Source organism: Macaca thibetana, chromosome 4, assembly GCF_024542745.1.
Source record: "Macaca thibetana thibetana isolate TM-01 chromosome 4, ASM2454274v1, whole genome shotgun sequence".
NCBI classification, from domain to species: Eukaryota; Metazoa; Chordata; class Mammalia; order Primates; family Cercopithecidae; genus Macaca; species Macaca thibetana.
In genome coordinates this window covers 27604072-27621684 of record NC_065581.1, presented here as the reverse complement: position 1 = coordinate 27621684, position 17613 = coordinate 27604072, and the positions used below count along the sequence as shown (strand labels likewise).

The 17613-nt window shown below is 43.0% G+C and overlaps 2 protein-coding genes and 1 non-coding gene across 3 annotated transcripts; 2 read left to right on the top strand and 1 right to left on the bottom strand.

The window, feature by feature from the left end:
• Positions 1-315: 315 nt before the first annotated feature.
• LOC126953521 (histone H2A type 1) lies at positions 316-942 on the bottom strand. Its single transcript, XM_050788953.1, has one exon. The coding sequence runs from the start codon at positions 940-942 to the stop codon at positions 550-552; it is 393 nt and encodes a 130-aa protein (XP_050644910.1). The 3' UTR covers positions 316-549.
• Positions 943-1243: 301 nt separating this feature from the next.
• Positions 1244-2301, top strand: LOC126953543 (histone H2B type 1-F/J/L). Its single transcript, XM_050788975.1, has one exon. The coding sequence runs from the start codon at positions 1244-1246 to the stop codon at positions 1622-1624; it is 381 nt and encodes a 126-aa protein (XP_050644932.1). The 3' UTR covers positions 1625-2301.
• A 13003-nt stretch (positions 2302-15304) lies between these two features.
• TRNAQ-UUG (transfer RNA glutamine (anticodon UUG)) lies at positions 15305-15376 on the top strand. The gene has a single exon. It is a non-coding gene; the product is annotated as a tRNA-Gln (tRNA).
• The last annotated feature ends 2237 nt before the right edge of the window (positions 15377-17613 follow it).

The following is a 17613-nucleotide window of genomic DNA, read 5'->3' as shown; positions in this document are numbered from 1 at the left end:
ATTAATCTAATTAGAAATTATTCTCTCAACTCAATCATTAATGTTCAAGTGCAATCTAATTATTCTGATTCGAGATCTTTCTCAGAAATAAAGAATCCAAGCCGTTGATCTAGATTTAGACTAAACGTCGAATGCTCGGTTTGTCATTTACCAAGACCAAGAATGCATTTGGCCCCAAAGCAGTCATGTTTGCTTCCAACAATCTAAAAATGGTTGAGTGTCAGTAAAACCCGACAGTGAACCATATAGAATAATATACTTGGATAATGCCAAATTAAGAAAAACCAAATCTTCTTGTGTTACGCTTAAGATGAAGGCGGTTTAATACTTTTAACGTTATCCAGGCTTTTTAAAAAGCTAATGAGATTGCCACTACCTAACCAAGTCACCGAAGACTGATGTACGTTAACCTTTGGAGTGGTTTACTAGTAGGCGAAGACGAGAAATCATATTAAAAGTAGTGCTCAGTTCTTCCACGAAATTGTAGGTGGCTCTGAAAAGAGCCTTTGGTTCCATTGGGATTTAGTTGCTGCAAACTAATCCAGCGTTCTACTTGCCCTTCGCCTTGTGGTGGCTCTCGGTCTTCTTTGGCAGCAGCACGGCCTGGATGTTGGGCAGAACACCACCCTGTGCGATGGTGACTTTGCCCAGCAGTTTGTTGAGCTCCTCGTCGTTGCGGATGGCCAGCTGGAGGTGACGCGGGATGATGCGAGTCTTCTTGTTGTCGCGGGCCGCGTTGCCAGCCAGCTCCAGGATCTCGGCGGTCAGGTACTCCAGCACCGCAGCCAGGTACACCGGTGCCCCAGCCCCGACCCGCTCGGCATAGTTGCCTTTGCGGAGCAGGCGGTGCACTCGGCCCACGGGAAACTGAAGCCCGGCCCGAGAAGAGCGGGTCTTGGCCTTGGCGCGAGCTTTGCCTCCCTGCTTACCACGCCCAGACATGGCAAAAGGCCTGTATCTATACAGTTGAAAAGAACAGACGAAAGTAGAAAAACGCGGTTTTTATAGCCTCTACTGGGCGCGAAAAGGAAGCTGTTCGATTGGCTAACGTTTTATTTTTATTTAGACCAATAGGACTCAATTATGCAGGATACCTATTTTGATTGGGCAAAACTGGCATCCGACGTCATCCAAGGATAATCACCAATCAGCAGAGACCTTCCCCCCTACCTCGTCCACATAAACTATTATATAAAAAGAGGAGACCAAGTTCTTGTTTTCTTCTTACCAGTATTATTTCATCATGCCCGAGCCGGCCAAGTCTGCTCCCGCCCCGAAGAAGGGCTCCAAGAAAGCGGTGACCAAGGCCCAGAAGAAGGATGGCAAGAAGCGCAAGCGCAGCCGCAAGGAGAGCTACTCCGTGTACGTGTACAAGGTGCTGAAGCAGGTCCACCCCGACACCGGCATCTCTTCTAAGGCCATGGGGATCATGAACTCCTTCGTCAACGACATCTTCGAGCGCATCGCGAGCGAGGCTTCCCGCCTGGCGCATTACAACAAGCGCTCTACTATCACCTCTAGGGAGATTCAGACGGCCGTGCGCCTGCTGCTTCCGGGGGAGCTAGCCAAGCACGCGGTGTCGGAGGGCACCAAGGCCGTCACCAAGTACACCAGCTCCAAGTAAATTCTCAAGCTCTTTGTCAAACCCAAAGGCTCTTTTCAGAGCCACTCACTATTATCTAAAGAAGAGCTGATTCGCTCTTCCGAACGCTGGGGGCGAGGGATCATAAATCATTTTGTTGGTCTATCTGCTAAATTAATTAAGCTCTTTGAAAGCCTTTTCAAGTGAAATATACATGAGGTACGTGCATATAGCTGCCAACACCATAGAGGGTCCGACTTTGGCCCTTGAGGGCATAAACTAGGTCCTTAGCAGTGTCTTGCGTTTTGCTTGTTCCGTGTAAGTCAAGCGCACCCGGGATCACGTTATCCGGAAATGCCTTGAGTATCCACGGGTTTCTAAAAAGATGAGACCAGTGAAGCGTTTGACACCGCCCGGCCAGGCGGTGGGTTTGGGATACCTGGATGTTGGCGCAGCAACTGCGGTGGCGCCCCCTTTACCCAATGCCTTCCCACAGTTGCGCAACCAGACATGATTTTAAGGCCCGACAAAAGACCCAAGGTAAAAGCCAAAAACAGCACTAGGGAAACAAGGCTGGCCTTTTTAATCATTCAGACTAAATTGGAAACTACAGGGCTGGGTGCGGTAGGCTTATGCCTGCAGACCAAGCACTTTGGGAGGTGGAGGCGTGCTGATCGCTTGAGCCCAGGAGTTCGCAACCAGCCTCGGCAACATAGCAAAACCCCGGCTCTGTAAAAAGTACAAAAATTAGCCAGGAGCGGTGGCGCGCCCCTGTTGTCCCAGCTACTTAGGGGGCTAATGTGGGAGGAGGGCTTGAGCCTGGTAGTTGGAGGTTGCAGTGAGCTGAGATCCGCACCACTGCACTCTAGCCTGGGCAATAAAGCCAGGTCTTGTCTCAAAAAAAAAAAATAAATAAATAAAAAGTGATCAGTGAAAGTTAGCACCTTGCCTTCTCCTAATTGTCAATACCTGCTAGCAAAAGATGCCAAAGCAGATTTTTTAAAGTTTTTCTTGCTGTCACCCAAACCCAACTGTTTTTCGTATACTATTTACCATCAAATTTACTAACATTTTTTAAGCATCTGCTATTCACCATGGGCCAGTCATAGTATTCTGCTATAGGTATGGGAAATCCTGAATAAGTCTCCCAGACCTTAATTCTCAATCATTGCTGGTGGCCCCACAAATTGGTAGTGCTTTCATAAAGGAAAATTTGGTAATACCTGTCAAAATTTTTAAAATGAATCTATCTTTGCATCAGAAATTTCACCCCTAGGAATTTACTATTTTTGAAAATATGCAAAATAACATATACAGGGGCTTTCAGCAGTACTGTTTGTAGTGTAAGACTAGAAGCAATTTGACTGATTAGCAATAAATTACAGTACCTCATTCTATCTAGTAAAAAATAAGAAGGCTCTTTTTGTAATTATTTACTGCTTATTATGTGCCAGATAATGTCCTAAAAAGCTCTCTACATACATTAAATCATTTAGCTTTCATAACAACTTTATGATAAATTACTATTTTTATACCTGTTTTACAGATCATAAAATGGGGGTTCAGAGAGCTTGACTAAATTGCCTAAAGTGTGAAATTGTACAATGGGAAAGTTGTCAATCAAAATGAAATCACTAACGTTAAGAAAATCCTGACACACAGAACCAAGAGAGGCCGTAAAAAGAAGGTTCTCATGCTTGTATGCCTAATAACAAAAACTATCACAAAAGACGGTAAGAGCCACAACCATAAACACAGGCCATGAAAACCTTACACAAAAAAATACTTCTACAAGACCATTTGCCGAACAACTGCCTTCCCAACTTTAAACTGGCATCGCCCTTGTTATTGTAACCCTCCTCGTTTTTTTCTTTAAAAACCTTTGTCTTCCTTTACCTCCCTGAATACACATATACTTTATAGCATATGGATTCCCATTACAATGCTTTATTCCCAAATAAATATATTTTTCTTTAGAGAGCCTCTACGTTTGTTACTTAGGTTGGTAACAGGTGATAAGTAGTGAAAACATGATTCAAAACCAGAGTCTGGTTTCAGAATCCCTATTTATAACTGTAGCAGGACCAGCCACAGACAAAACCTCTCAGACACTGAGTTGTAGAAGGAAGGGCTTTATTCAGCTGGGAGCATCAGGAAGCTACTGCCTTAAAATCTGAGCTCCCTGAGTGCACAATTTCTGTCCCTTTTAAGGGCTCACAACACTAAAGATTTCATATGAAAGGGTCGTGATTGATTGAGCAATCTAGGGGATACGTGACAAGAGTTTCATGCACTGATAGTTAGAGAGAAACAGAACAGGGCAAGGAGTTTCACAATGTTCTTCTATACAATGTCTAGAATCTATGAATAACATCGGTTTGTAAGTTATGAGTTGATTTTTAACTATTAGGTTTAGGCCAGACAGACCCAGGCCCTGTTTTAGGCCTGGCGCCGGGCTGCCTGTCTTTGGTTTCACTTCCTTGTTTTTTTCTTAAATCAGGTACTGAGTGTGAAACAATATAAAACAATATAAGAAGGTCTTTCTCTTTTCTCATCACCAGTGTATACTATACGGCTTCTCCAGGTACTAATAATGGGATGATCTCCAAAATTTGCTGTAAAATGCAAAAAAAAAAGCAAGATACAGGATAATGTGCAGTAGAATTTTGTGTGTGTTTGTGTGTGTGTATAAATGTAAAATATTTTTGGAAGGATACTAGATAAATTGCTAACAGTGGTGGCCTCTGAGGAAAGAGAAAGTTGGACGTCCTAGAGACAGGGATGGATGGGATGGATGGATGATCTTTTCATTGTAACCTTTTTATGGTCTTTGAATTTTGAATCCTATGTATGTATTGTCCACCCATAAAAAAAATAGTGTAAAGAATCACTTCATTTGATTATCAGTAAAACACACATTATAAGATGATAAATGCTACAGTAAAGATATGAACAAAAAGCCTAAGGAGCACAGAATAAATAATATTACGGGTGGGAGTGGGAAGAGTGCCAAATAGCATTCTAGGCAATAAGAAAATGGGTGTCACCTTCAAAATAGCAGAAATATTGTGGTGTGGCTAAAGTCAGGGGTAGGCAGAAGGGAGTACCCATGGGCCTGGGCAAGTAGTCTGTGACTATGCTACACCAGTGGCCTCCTGTATCATGGCAGGCTTCTCAAAATGAGGACTTCAAGATAAAACAACTAGATATAACCTGATAAGGACTTACTAAGTGAGATTCTGAAATACTATACACACAATTCCAGATGCCAATTTAACACTATTTATATAAATGTTGTTTAAATGAGCAGACTCTAAAGTTATTTGCTAATCCAGCAGTCATAGTTTTCTTTGTTGGTCAGACCATGTGGGACAAAAAGCAAAAGAAATTATATTAGTACCTTTTAGACTCTTACAAGTATTTATCACCAGTTAAAAAGAGAAATGTCAAATAGAGCATCGTTTTTTGTGGTTGTTGTGTTTTTGTTCTGTTTTTTTGAGACGGAGTCTCACTCTTGTTGTCCAGGCTGGAGTGCAATGGAGTGATCTGGGCTCACTGCAAGCTCCGCCTCCTGGGTTCAAGCAATTCTCCTGCCTCAGCCTCCTGAGTAGCTGGGATTACAGGCAGGCGCCACCATGCCCAGTTAATTTTTGTACTTTTAGTAGAGACAGGGTTTCGTCATGTTGGCCAGGCTGGTCTTGAACTCCTGACCTCAGGTGATCTGCCTGCCTCAGCCTCCCAAAGTGCTGGGATTACAGGTGTAAGCCACCGTGCCCAGCCCAAATAGAGCATTGTTACCATCACAACATATAACTAAATAAGCTAATGAATCAAAATTGCACACTGAATGGATATGTATCTATGGGATATTCAACAGTGTCTGATATTGGACAAACCCTTTTCAAGTGATTCTCTGCAATTATATTAACTTAGAACAAACTATTTGGTGGCAGTTTTGGATACTGGTACCACTATGATCTGAATGGTTACCTCTAAATATTTATGTTGAAAACAAAAACAAAAAAAACAAAGAGTTATGTTGAAGCATAATCCCCAATGTGGTGGTATGAAGATGTGGGGCCTTTGGGAGATGAATAGGTCATAAAGATGTTGTCCTCATGAATGGGATTAGTACCCCTATAAAAGAGGGAGCTTGTTCACCCCCTATACCATATGAAGTTGCAAGAAGACGCTATCTATGAAGCAGAGAGTGAGCCTCATCAGACCTAGAATATGGTGTCTCCTTGATCTTAGACTTCCTAGCCTTTAGAACTGTAAGAAGTAAATTCCTGTTACTTGTTAGTCACCTAGTTTAGTATATTTCGTTACAGTGGCCCAAACAAACTAAGATGCAAAACCCCATATTGAACAGGAAAGAGAAAATCTAACACATCAGATCACATCCTTTGACTATCTTTGTGAAGAGACCATGCCCTTATTTTTTTTTTTTTTTTTTTTTTTTTTTTTTTTTTTTTTTTGGTGAATGATTTTGTTCATTAGGATTTTACAGGGCCAAGCGCGGTGGCTCACGCCTGTAATCCCAGCACTTTGGGAGGCCGAGGCGGGCAGATCACCTGAGGTTGTGAGTCTGAGACCAGCCTGACCACATGGGGAAACCTCGTCTCTACTTAAAACACAAAATTATCTGGGCATGGTGGTGCATGCCTGCAATTCCAGCTAGTCGGGAGGCTGAGTCAGGAGAATCGCTTGAACCAGGGAGGGGGAGGTTGCTGTGAGCCGACATGGCGTCATTACACTCCAGCCTGGGCAACAAGAGCGAAATTCCGTCTCAAACAAAAAAATAAAAATTTATAGCCAGGCGCGGTTGCTCATGCCCTTATTCCCAGCACTTTGGGAGGCCGAGGCGGGCGAATCACTTGAGGCTAGGGGTTCGAGACCACCCTGCCCAATACAACACGGTAAAACCCCGTCTCTACTAAAAGTTTTTTCTTAATTAGGCAGGCATGGTGGCCCGCCTGTAATCCTAGCTACTCGGGAGGCTGAGGCAGGAGGATCGCTTGAACCCGGGAGGTGGAGGTTGCAGTAAGCCTAGATTGAGCTACTGTACTCTAGCCTGGGCGACAGTGCTAGATCCTGTCTCAAAAAAAAAAAAAAAAAAAAATTTTTTTTTTTTTGCAAGGCTATGTTCTGAAATTTTATTAGTAGGTATTAAATTATAAGAAATAGTAGGCCTGAATGGATATTTGACATCAGGAAATAGAAAAAGACTGGAAGAGGATTTTATTTCATAACAGGAGAATAAGAGAGCATACATATCCTTCAACAGGGTTTTATTGTCTACCCTCTAGGTGATCCTTCTCTCAAATGAACATTTTGGTTTATTGTCAGGAATAAGGGTATTTTTTTGTTTTTGTTATTTTCATGTTTAACGTAGGTACAGTCCTCAACTTCTTTCACAAAAGCTTTCTTCTAAATTGATTTTTTTTTTCATTACAACCTCACGTTCCCCTGTAAGAACTTACTCTTCAGCCTGTCTCAGAACAAATTTACAAGATACGAGCTATAATTGAATAATCATAGCGTTTAAGGCTAGAAAACCTTAAGCAACGTCAGTACATTTGTGCTGCTATAACAGAATATCTGAGACGGAGTAATTTATAAAGAAATTTATTTTTCTCGGCCAGGCGCGGTGACTCACGCCTGTAATCCCAGCACTTTGGGAGGCCGAGGCGGGTGGATCACGAAGTCAGGGGATCGAGACCATCCTGGCTAACACAGTGACACTCCGTCTCTATTAAAAAAAAAAAAAATTAGTCAGGCGTGGCGGCGGGCGCCTGTAGTCCCAGCTACTCCGAAGGCTGAGGCAGGAGAATGGCGAGAACCCGGGAGGCGGAGCTTACGGTGACCTGAGATCGCACCACTGCACTCCAGCCTGGGCAACACAGCGAGACTCCGTCTCTGTGGGAAAAAGAAAGAGACATCAGACTGTTACTGTGTCTATGTAGAAAGAAGTAGACAGAAGAGACTCCATTTTGTTCTGTACTAAGAAAAATTCTTCTGCCTTGAGATGCTGTTAATCTGTAACCCCACCCCCAACCCTGTGCTTGCAGAGACATGTGCTGTGTTTACTCAAGGTTTAATGGATTTGGGGCTGTGCGGGATGTGCTTTGTTAAACAAGTGCCTGAAGGCAGTATGCTTGCTAAAAGTCATCACCATTCTCTAATCTCAAGCACCCAGGGACACAAACACTGCGGAAGGCCGCAGGGACCTCTGCCTAGGAAAGCTAGGTAATTGTCCAAGGTTTCTCCCCATGTGATAGTCTGAAATATGGCCTCATGGGAAGGCAAAGACCTGATCATTCCCCCACCCCGACACCTGACACCCGTAAAGGGTCTGTGCTGAGGAGGATTAGTAAAAGAGGAAGGCCTCTTTGCAGTTGAGATAGAGGAAGGCATCTGTCTCCTGCTCCTCCCTGGGCAATGGAATGTCTCCGTGTAAAACCCGATTGTATGTTCTATTTACTGAGATAGGAGAAAACCAGCCTTAGGGCTGGAAGTGGGACATGCTAGCAGCAGTGCTGCTCTTTATGCACTGAAAATGTTTATGGAGATGGTTGCATATATGAACATCAAAGCACAGCACTTTTCCTTAAACTTATTCATCACACAGAGATCTTTATTCATATGTCTTCTTGCTGACCTTCTCCCTACTATGATCCTACTGTCCTGCCACTTCCCCCTTTCCGAGATGGTAAAGATAATGATCAATATGTACTGAGGGAAGTCAGAAACTGGTGCCAGCCTGGGTCCTCCATATGCTGAGCGCCGGTCCCCTGGACCCACTTTTTCTTTCTCTATACTTTATCTCTGTGTCTCTTTTCTCAAGTCTCTCATTTCACCTGATGAGAAATGCCCACAGGTGTGGAGGGGCAGACCACCCCTTCACATCTCAAAAAAAAAAAAAAAAAAAAATGATTTTTCTCACAGTTCTGGAGGCTGGGAGTACAAGATTCAGGTCCCAGAAGGTTCCATGGCTGGTGAAGTTCAGGTCTCTGCTTCCAAATTGGCACCTTGTGTCCTGTGTCTTTAGGGGAGGGTTGTGGGGGGTTAACGCTATGTCTTCCCATGGCAGAAGGGCAAAAAGGTATGAACTCCCTTCCTCTGTCAAGCCCTTTTATAACAGCATTAATTCATTCCTGAAAGCAGAGCCCTCATGACTTAAACATTTTCCAAAAGACTCCACCTGCCAACCTTGTTGCACTGGGGCTTAAGTTTCCAACACTTTAATTTTGGGGGACACATTCGTACCATACCAAAGAAGGTCCTGCAAACCTGACAGTCTCCCTAGCCTGTCTTCCTCTGCAATGTTTCCATGAGCCTCGGTTGTTATAACCTGGATATACTGATGGGATACTTCAAGCGGGGATTTTATTTATTTATTTATTTGAGATGGAGTCTCGCTCTGTCACCCAGGCTGGAGTGCAGTGGTGCAATCCTGGCTCACTGCTACCTCCGCCTCCCAGGTTCAAGCGATTCTCATGCCTCAGTCTCCCAAGTAGCTGGGAGTACAGGTGCACACCACCATGCCCAGCTAATTTTTGTATTTTTAGTAGAGATGGGGTTTCACCATGTTGGCCAGGCTGATCTCAAACTCCTGAGCTCAGGTGATCTGTCTGCCTCGGCCTCCCAAAGTGATGGGATTACAGGCGTGAGCCACTGCACCTGGCCTTTTCAAGCAGAGATTTTATTGGGATGTTTGCATCTGAGGGATATATTCACAATAACAAAACTTATAAGAAAATAGTAAAGCTAGAACTCATTGTGTCAATTATAGTGGAAGATGTGCCTAGACTTAGAACTGACCATAAATTGTTAATCAGAAATTGCTTTAGTAAGTAACGAATCAAAGTAAATGAAACAGCCTGGTTACTAAGGAACAGTTTCATAATTTTGAATGGGATTAAAACTTGTCTCTCTTACTTTTGTCTTAAACAGCCACGCTGGCAATCTAGCATGAACTAATAGTCCTTCCTTGGTTGGTTTTGGGCTACAACTCATTAACAATCATCATGCTCAGTTTGCCTTTGTTCCAATTCCAAGCAGGCCAACCACTTTCCCATGTACATATTGTAACTGCCCAAGGGGTTAACCTTGCCTGCTGCCTAGACAGAGCTGATTCATTAATTGCAAGAGAGAAAGAGTAATTCACACAGAGCTGTCTGTGCAGGAGACTGGAGTTTTATTACTCAAATCAGTCTCCCCGGGCATTTGGGAAGGAGAATTTTTAAGGATAACTTGGTGGAGGGCAGTGGGAGCGGAGGAGAAGCCAGTGAGCCAGGAGTGCTGAATGGTCAGAGATGAAATCATAGGGAGTTGAAGCTCTCTTCTTGTGCTGAGTCAGTTCCTGGGTTAGGGCCACAAGATCAGATAAGCCAGTTAACAGATCTGGGTGGTGCTATCTGACCCATCCAGTGCAGGGTCTGCAAAAAATGTCAAGCACTGATTTTAGGAGCAGTTAGGGAGGGTCAGAATCTGGTGGCCTCCAGTTGCATGACTCCTAAACCGTAATTTCTAATCTCGTGGCTAATGTTAGTCCTACAAAGGCAATCCAGTCCCAAGGCAAGAAGGAGGTCTGCTTTGGGAAAGGGCTGTTACCATCTTTACTTAAACTATAAACTACAAACTAAGTTTCTCCCAAAGTTAGTTCAGCCTACACCTAGTAATGAACAAGGATGGCTTGGAGGTTAGAAGCAAGATGGAGTTGGTTAAACTCCATCTCTTTCACTGTCTCAGTCATAATTTTGCAAAGGCGGCTTCAATATCTGTCATTAAATTGCTGGAATTTTACTTTGTATTATTTTGCATTTGACTATTTTTTTTTTTTTTTTTTTTTTTTTTTGAGATCTGTTGCCCAGGCTGGAGTGCAGTGGCACGATCCCTGCAACCTCTGCCTCCCAGGTTCAAGAGATTCTCCTGCTTCAGCCTCCCGAGTAGCTGGGATTACAGGTGCGTGCCACTGCACCCGGCTACTTTTTTGTATTTTTAGTAGAGATGGAGTTTCACCATGTTGGCGGGGCTGGTCTTAAACTCCTGACCTCAGACAATCCGCCCGCCTTGGCCTCCCAAAATGCTAGGATTACAGGCGTGAGCCACCGCGCCTGGGCCAATTATTCAATTATTTAATATCTGAGAAACATAAGAGGCTAAGAAAAGCTTTGAGAGAATGTCATCTATTTTATTTATGCTTATATTATAGCCAGGTTATATTTCTTCTTGTTTTTTTTTTTTTTTTTTTTTTTTTTGTTTTTGAGATGAGTCTTACTCTGTTGCCCTGGAGTGCAATGGTGTGATCTCAGCTCATTGCAACCTCTACTTCTCGGGTTCAAGAGATTCTCCTGCTTCAGCCTCCCGAGTATCCCAAGTAGCTGGAATTACAGGCCTAGTTTTTTAAAAATTTAAAAACTTTTAAATTTTAAAACTTATGCCTACTTTTTGAAAAATTTTTAGTAGAGATGGGGTTTCGCCATGTTGGCCAGGCTCGTCTCGAACTCCTGACATCAGGTGATCCACCCGCCTCAACCTCCCAAATTGGTGGGGTTACAGGCATGAGTCACCGCACCTGGCCAACCAGGTTGTATTTCTATAGTCTTTCCAAATTTTGGGAACGAATCCCACTTGACGCCTACAACACTAAATTCCCACAGCCCCAAAAGATGTACTCAAATATTGGAGCAGTTAGCACAGTTCAGACTATCAAATGTGTTGACCTGGAATCTCATTTTCTGTATGGACAAGAAGACTACAGACTGAGAATTTTAAAATAAGATTCTGCCATTTAAGAGAATTGTGCTGCAGGAAGGAAAGGAGATGAGAAAACCTACAGGCTTAACCAAATAAATGGATCTAACCTCCCATTCAGTGGCCTCCAGATCTTCCTGTTCCTCTCCATGCAATGAACAAACATAGGAGCTAGAACCTGGTTCCTTGGTTTAAAATAAAGCAAAACAAAACAAAAACAGCCAAAACTGAGGATTTAAGGTCATCTTGACCTTTGTGAGATCACCACAAAGAAACAAATGCCATTTTGGCCACTGTGTGATCACAAACAAGTCATTATACCAGACACTCATTATACCAGTTTCCTTATCAGCAAAATAGTGGTGAAAATCAGCCTCGTTTTATCAGGAAGTTGTATGATTAAGACAATAAGATATATGTAGGCCAGGTGTTGTTATGCCCAGACCGTTTGTTCCCCAAAGAAGACCACCAGAGTCCAGAGTCAAAGCCAAGCGGCAAGGATCTTTTACTACAAGTTCGAACTTGGTCCCTCCGTTCCACCGCATACAGGAGGGCCCCGAACAATGCGAGTGCTTGCCTTTTATAGCCCGAGGTAGATAGGATAGCAAAGTTACAGAGGAACAAAGGAATTCTTTTGGTTACAGCATTACAATTGGTTCCCGTGCTTTCATTAAAACTACAAACGGCTGTGTCCTTATCGGAGATTTTCCAGGTGGTGTTTGTACTGGGCTTCAGGAAATTGAGAGATATGTGTTTGTACTGGGCCTGTTTGTGTTGAGAGATATATGGTGGGATGTGTTTGTACTGGGCCTGTTTGTGTTGAGAGATATATGGTGGGATGTGTTTGTACTGGGCCTGTTTGTGTTGAGCCCGGGGCTGAGGAATGTGCCTGATTTCTTTTCAGTGTGATGGCTGACGCCTGTAATCCCAGTACTTCGGGAGGCCAAGGTGGGCAGATCACTTCAGGTCAGGAGTTCAATACCAGCCTGGTCAACATGGTAAAACCCCGTCTCTACTAAAATTACAAAAGTTAGCTGGGCATGGTGGCATATGCCTGTAATCCTACTCGGGAGGCTAAGGCAGGAGAATCACTTGAACCCAGGAGGCAGAGGTTGCAGTGAGCCCAGATTGCGCCACTGAGAATCACTTGAACCCAGGAGGCAGAGGTTGCAGTGAGCCCAGATTGCGCCACTGAACTCCAGCCTAGACAACAGAGCGAGGCTCTGTCTCAAACAAACAAACAAACAAACAAAAAAGACATACGTAACAGGGAAATAATTATCACCATGCATTAAGAGGAAAAGAATAATATAGCAATTACTGCAAATTATATTTATAAGTGAGGAAAATCACTGTAGAGCCAGTAATTTTACCTATATATGACCCCATCAGCCAACTTAACAGAAATTAATTTACTTAACCAAAAACATTTATTGAGCACTTAATATATGAGAGAAAATATATTTGCATTGAGAATACATGGTGAAAATAGCCTGCTAAAATTCCTGTTCTTGTGGTACTTTGAGGTGGGATTAAATTCCATAACATGTCATCACCTTGATAAGTGGTTTAGATAAAAACACAGCAGGAAAGGGGACAGGGAACTGGAGATTGCATTTTTAAGGAGGGTGTACAAATGAGGTCTCACTGAACTGTCATTGGCATAAAGTAGTGAGAGAGTATTGCTATCTGGGGGAAGCTGTTTGGGGCAGAAGGAACTATGAGTGCAAAGTACCAGAGGCAGGCCTCTGCTTAGCATGTTCTGGGAACAGCAGGTTAGGCCATAGTGGTTGGAGCAAAGAGAGCCATGGGGTGGGTAAGAAGTTTTGAGCTTCATCGTCCACCTTTTTTGCTCTTAGCCTCAAAAACCTGCACGTTTTCTAAATAGCTGCTGAAAAAATGCACCACAAAATAAGAAAGAGAAAGTGTTTCTGCCCCTGCTAAGATCTAGATCTAGGAAAGCAAATGATATTCTTGTACAATGATGCATAAAGGGATAAATTCTAATAAAGGAGTCTTGTTCTCAGCCGTACCCCATCACCAAGACCAGTGCCTGAAATGCATACTGAGTGAATGATACCCAACAAATGTCTCATTGTTGCTTCCTATGATAACAGTACATAGCACATAGAGGGTATCTTTGGGGGGATTTTCTTATCTCTAATCATCTACTTAAAGTTTTTTACTTTTCCACATTTTATCCCACTCTTTCAGACTCCCAGGCCAACAATTTTGTAAACACCATTTTTGAAGATACGTAACAAAGGAAACATGAACACCGATATTCACTAAGGCATTATTTATGGTGGCAAAAAATACGAGACAGGCTTATTGGGCAACACAGAGAGTAGTGTGAACCCAAAGTATCTGAAACCAGTCTCAATCAATTTAGAAAGTTTATTTTGCCAAGGTTAAGGACACGTCCGTGACACAGCCTCAGGGGCTCCTGACGACATGTGCCCAAGGTGGTAGGGGCACAGTTTGGTTTTATACAGGGAGACATGAGACTTCAGTCAATATGTGTAAGATGTACATTGGTTCAGTCTGGAAAGGGACAACTCAAAATGTGGGGTAGGGGGAAGGTTCCAGGTCATAGGTAGATAAGAGACAAAAGGTTGCATTCTTTCGAGTCTCTGATTAGCCTTTCCCTTAATGCACAATTTACATGTGAGGACGGATAGAGAAATAATAACTTATTCCTTAGTCCTCTTAGTGAATCTGCATTTTTACATAAACAATAGGGCAGAAGAAGCAATCGGATGTGCATTTGTCTCAGGTGAACAGAGGGATGACTTTCTGTCCTGCCTCTGTGAAGATAAGCTATGAACTTCCATTGCCAGGGTGAAATTCAACAGAACTGTTTTAGGGTAAAGATCTTGAGGTCCACAAAGAATTTCTTTGTGGGCAAATTGAGAGGCAGGTATGTAGCTTAAAAACAAAAAAACAAAAACAAAAGCAGAAAAACAAAACAAGACAAAAAAAAAACTTTGTAGCTATCTTATTTAGGAATAAAATGGGAGGCAGGTTTGCCTGTCACAGTTCCCATCTTGACTTTTCCCTTTATTTTAGTGATTTGGGGTCCTGAGATTTATTTTCTTTTCACAGTAGATAGATACAATTCCTGTTTCTGGAGTTATTCTGGTTATTATTACTGCATAACAAGCTAGCCCCAAACTTGATGGCATAAAACAAGCATATTATATTCATGGATTCTGTGGTCAGGAAATTGGACAAAGCACAGCAGGGATTGCTACCTCTGCTCCAAGATGTCTGAAGCATCAGGTATAAACTCACCAGTTTAGGGCGATTCTTGGGATAACCACTGAGGACTGGGATCATTTGGAAGCCTCTTCACTCATATAACTGGTAAATGATGCTGACTGTGGCACTGGGACTACCAGCCAGAGCATCTACATGTGTGGCCTGAGTTACCTAACAGTATGGTGGCTTCAGAGTGGTCAGACTTGTCATAGAGTAGCTGAAGATTCTGAAGGTGAGTCTCTCAGGACATCGAACCAGAAGCTGTGACTTCTCATTTCAGAATAAAAGTCAAAACCCTAGCAAGGTCCTACACAGCATTGCAATTGTATGTGAGAGGGTGATTCAGTGGGAGAGTACAAACAAGCATGGGAGCACGGATTTTACTGTTAGAAAAGGCCCCAGAAAACCTAGATGAAAGATCCAAGGTCGTTTTGCAAAAATTGTGCACTCCTATGGTTAATTCTTTATGCAGTATTGTCCTGAGCATTGCAAGATTTCCAGCATCTCTGGTTCTGACCTGTGAAAGGCAGTTGTACCCTAATCATTGAAACAAACAAAACACCCAAGCATTTCCAAAATACTCCTGTAGAGGGCAGTACAGTTTTGTTTAAAAGCCCATTGTTTTATATTTAGCAGTTAAGAGCTAGTGACTCAGGGATAAATACTTGTCAGAAGAAAAGCTTACCAAACAGGTTCGTGTGGGGCCCCATGGTGTAATGGTTAGCACTCTGGACTTTGAATCCAGCGATCCGAGTTCAAATCTCGGTGGGACCTTCTTAACTGTTTTTTTCACTTCTCCCAGTAATCTTTCTCTCAAAACTAGAGTGCTTCCTCGTAATCCAGTCCACCATACGTTCATAGTATCTGCTTAGCAGTAGTATCTATGTTAGTCCTCAGAAGTGTGAGACCACCTGTGGAAGCAAGCCCATGTGCACTATCAACACTACCAGGAACAACTCCCCAATTCTGTAACCTGTGCCCAGACGCGTATGGGAGAGAGGCACCTGTCTGAAATGTCTCCCCATGTCTTGATTCCTAGAAAGGAATGTATGTGTGCATAATAAATAAACGCCTGTTTTTAAAAGAATGACCACATTACTCTATCACTGGAAAAAAAGGTGTCTGACGTGAGAAGCGATAAATACCTGATTTGAGGTCAACAAACTTGTAGTGGTACTGTTCTCCCTCCAGGCTTCACTCTTTCCATGGAACGCTTTCAGTGAGGATGGGATTCAAGCCCACACATGAAAAGTGTAATGGATTAGCAAATGGTCAGGCCACCTCATCCTATCCTGGTTGCAAATTTCTTAAGTTCTTTCTTTTGGTAAAGCCTCTGCACTTTAAGTTGATAGGCATGGTACTGTTCAAACTGCTGGTAGCAGCTCATCAGCGCACAGGCCTTGCTGTCATCTTAGAGACTGTCACACAAGTCCTTTCCCTTTTGCTTGAGACAGCTTTTTACATTTGCGTGATTGCTGCCCTAACTTGCACACATCTCCAGCCTCATCCATCACCATTCCTGCCACACACAGAGCCCAAAATTAGCTTCTAGTCACCAGCCATGGTAAAATTATTTCTATTCTTTAATTTTTCCCTCTCTTCTCATTTTGTACCTGCAAAACATTTTTGTCCTCCCCTCTACCCTCACGTTATGAGAGCTAGTTCTTTTACTCATTCTTCAAATATTAACTTAGACCTTCCAAACCTTCTTACTGATGCCTTCACTGAACTCCCTTTACAGGAGCTTACATGCCCATCTATGTCTCTTCAACACCCTAAATCTCCTTCTCACACCACCTCATAATTTAATTCTCATTTAATAAGCTCTCCCTCTTACTCTAGACAGCAAGTTCTCCTAGGGGAGAGATCAATACTGTGGTCTTTTTCACCTTTCATTTCTCAGTTTCATTGTGCCTGGCTCATGTTAGGAGTTCAAAAATACTTGCTGAGTGCATAAACTTTTATCTAATGTGATTTGATTATCCTGGAACCCAGGGTAGCCTGTCTCCACTTGGTTACACATCTTTCTGCTCTGCTTCTTCACAAGTTTCTTTTCACTCTTTTTCCTTCACTGATCCCAAGTCTACATCCACTCTAAGAACAAGTCTTCGCCCAAGACTGGAGCAGAAGTCTCCCTGGGATGAATTTCAATTATGACAGTGTCTTAATGAGGGCTTTCAGTTAATAGCTAAAGTAGGGATGGGAGGTATATGATTAGATCACTATATTTTTCACGTTTTTGGAAGATAATTCACCTTGGACGGAAGGTTCCTTTCACTACATTCTTGGCCAGTGGTCCAGAAGTCCATACATGCCTAGTTTGGGTACTTACCGGTTGTAGGGAGCCCAGGGCCTGACACCAGCCTAGCCTCGGGAAGGTAGTAACTAAACATTCTGGATTAAATTGAAGATTTTTTATTGCTACCAAAAAGCAAAGATTTAAGCTGATAAATTCTGCGTCCTTTCTGAGAATACAGGGAGAAGACAGTAACCTCTGAACCCAGCACTTACTCTCACCATGCTCAATAGAGTTTCAATTTGCTGCTCTCATCACAGTTGGTCTGAGAATGAGAATCTGAGAAGGCTATGGGAGATTGCACAGGAAAAGCACAGATGTATTCTTTATGCTAACCCAGAAGTCACTGCTCAAGACACAGGCACCGTACTACACGTGGTGCATTTTTTTTTTAAAAAAAACCTATCAGGAACCCCACAAGGTCAAGAACATTGGGACGGGGTTCAGTGGCTCATATCTGTAATCCCAACATTTTGGGAGGCCAAGGCCAGTGGATCACTTGAGGTCAGGAGTTCAAGACCAACCTGGCCAACATAATGAAACCCTGTCTCTACTAAAAATACAAAAATTAGCTGGGTGTAGTGGCACACGTCTGTAATTCCAGCTACTTGGGAGGCTGAGGCACAAGAATCGCTTGAACCCGGGAGACGGAGGTTGCAACGCAGTGAGCCAAGATCACGTCACTGCACTCCAGCCTGGGTGACAGAGGAAGGTT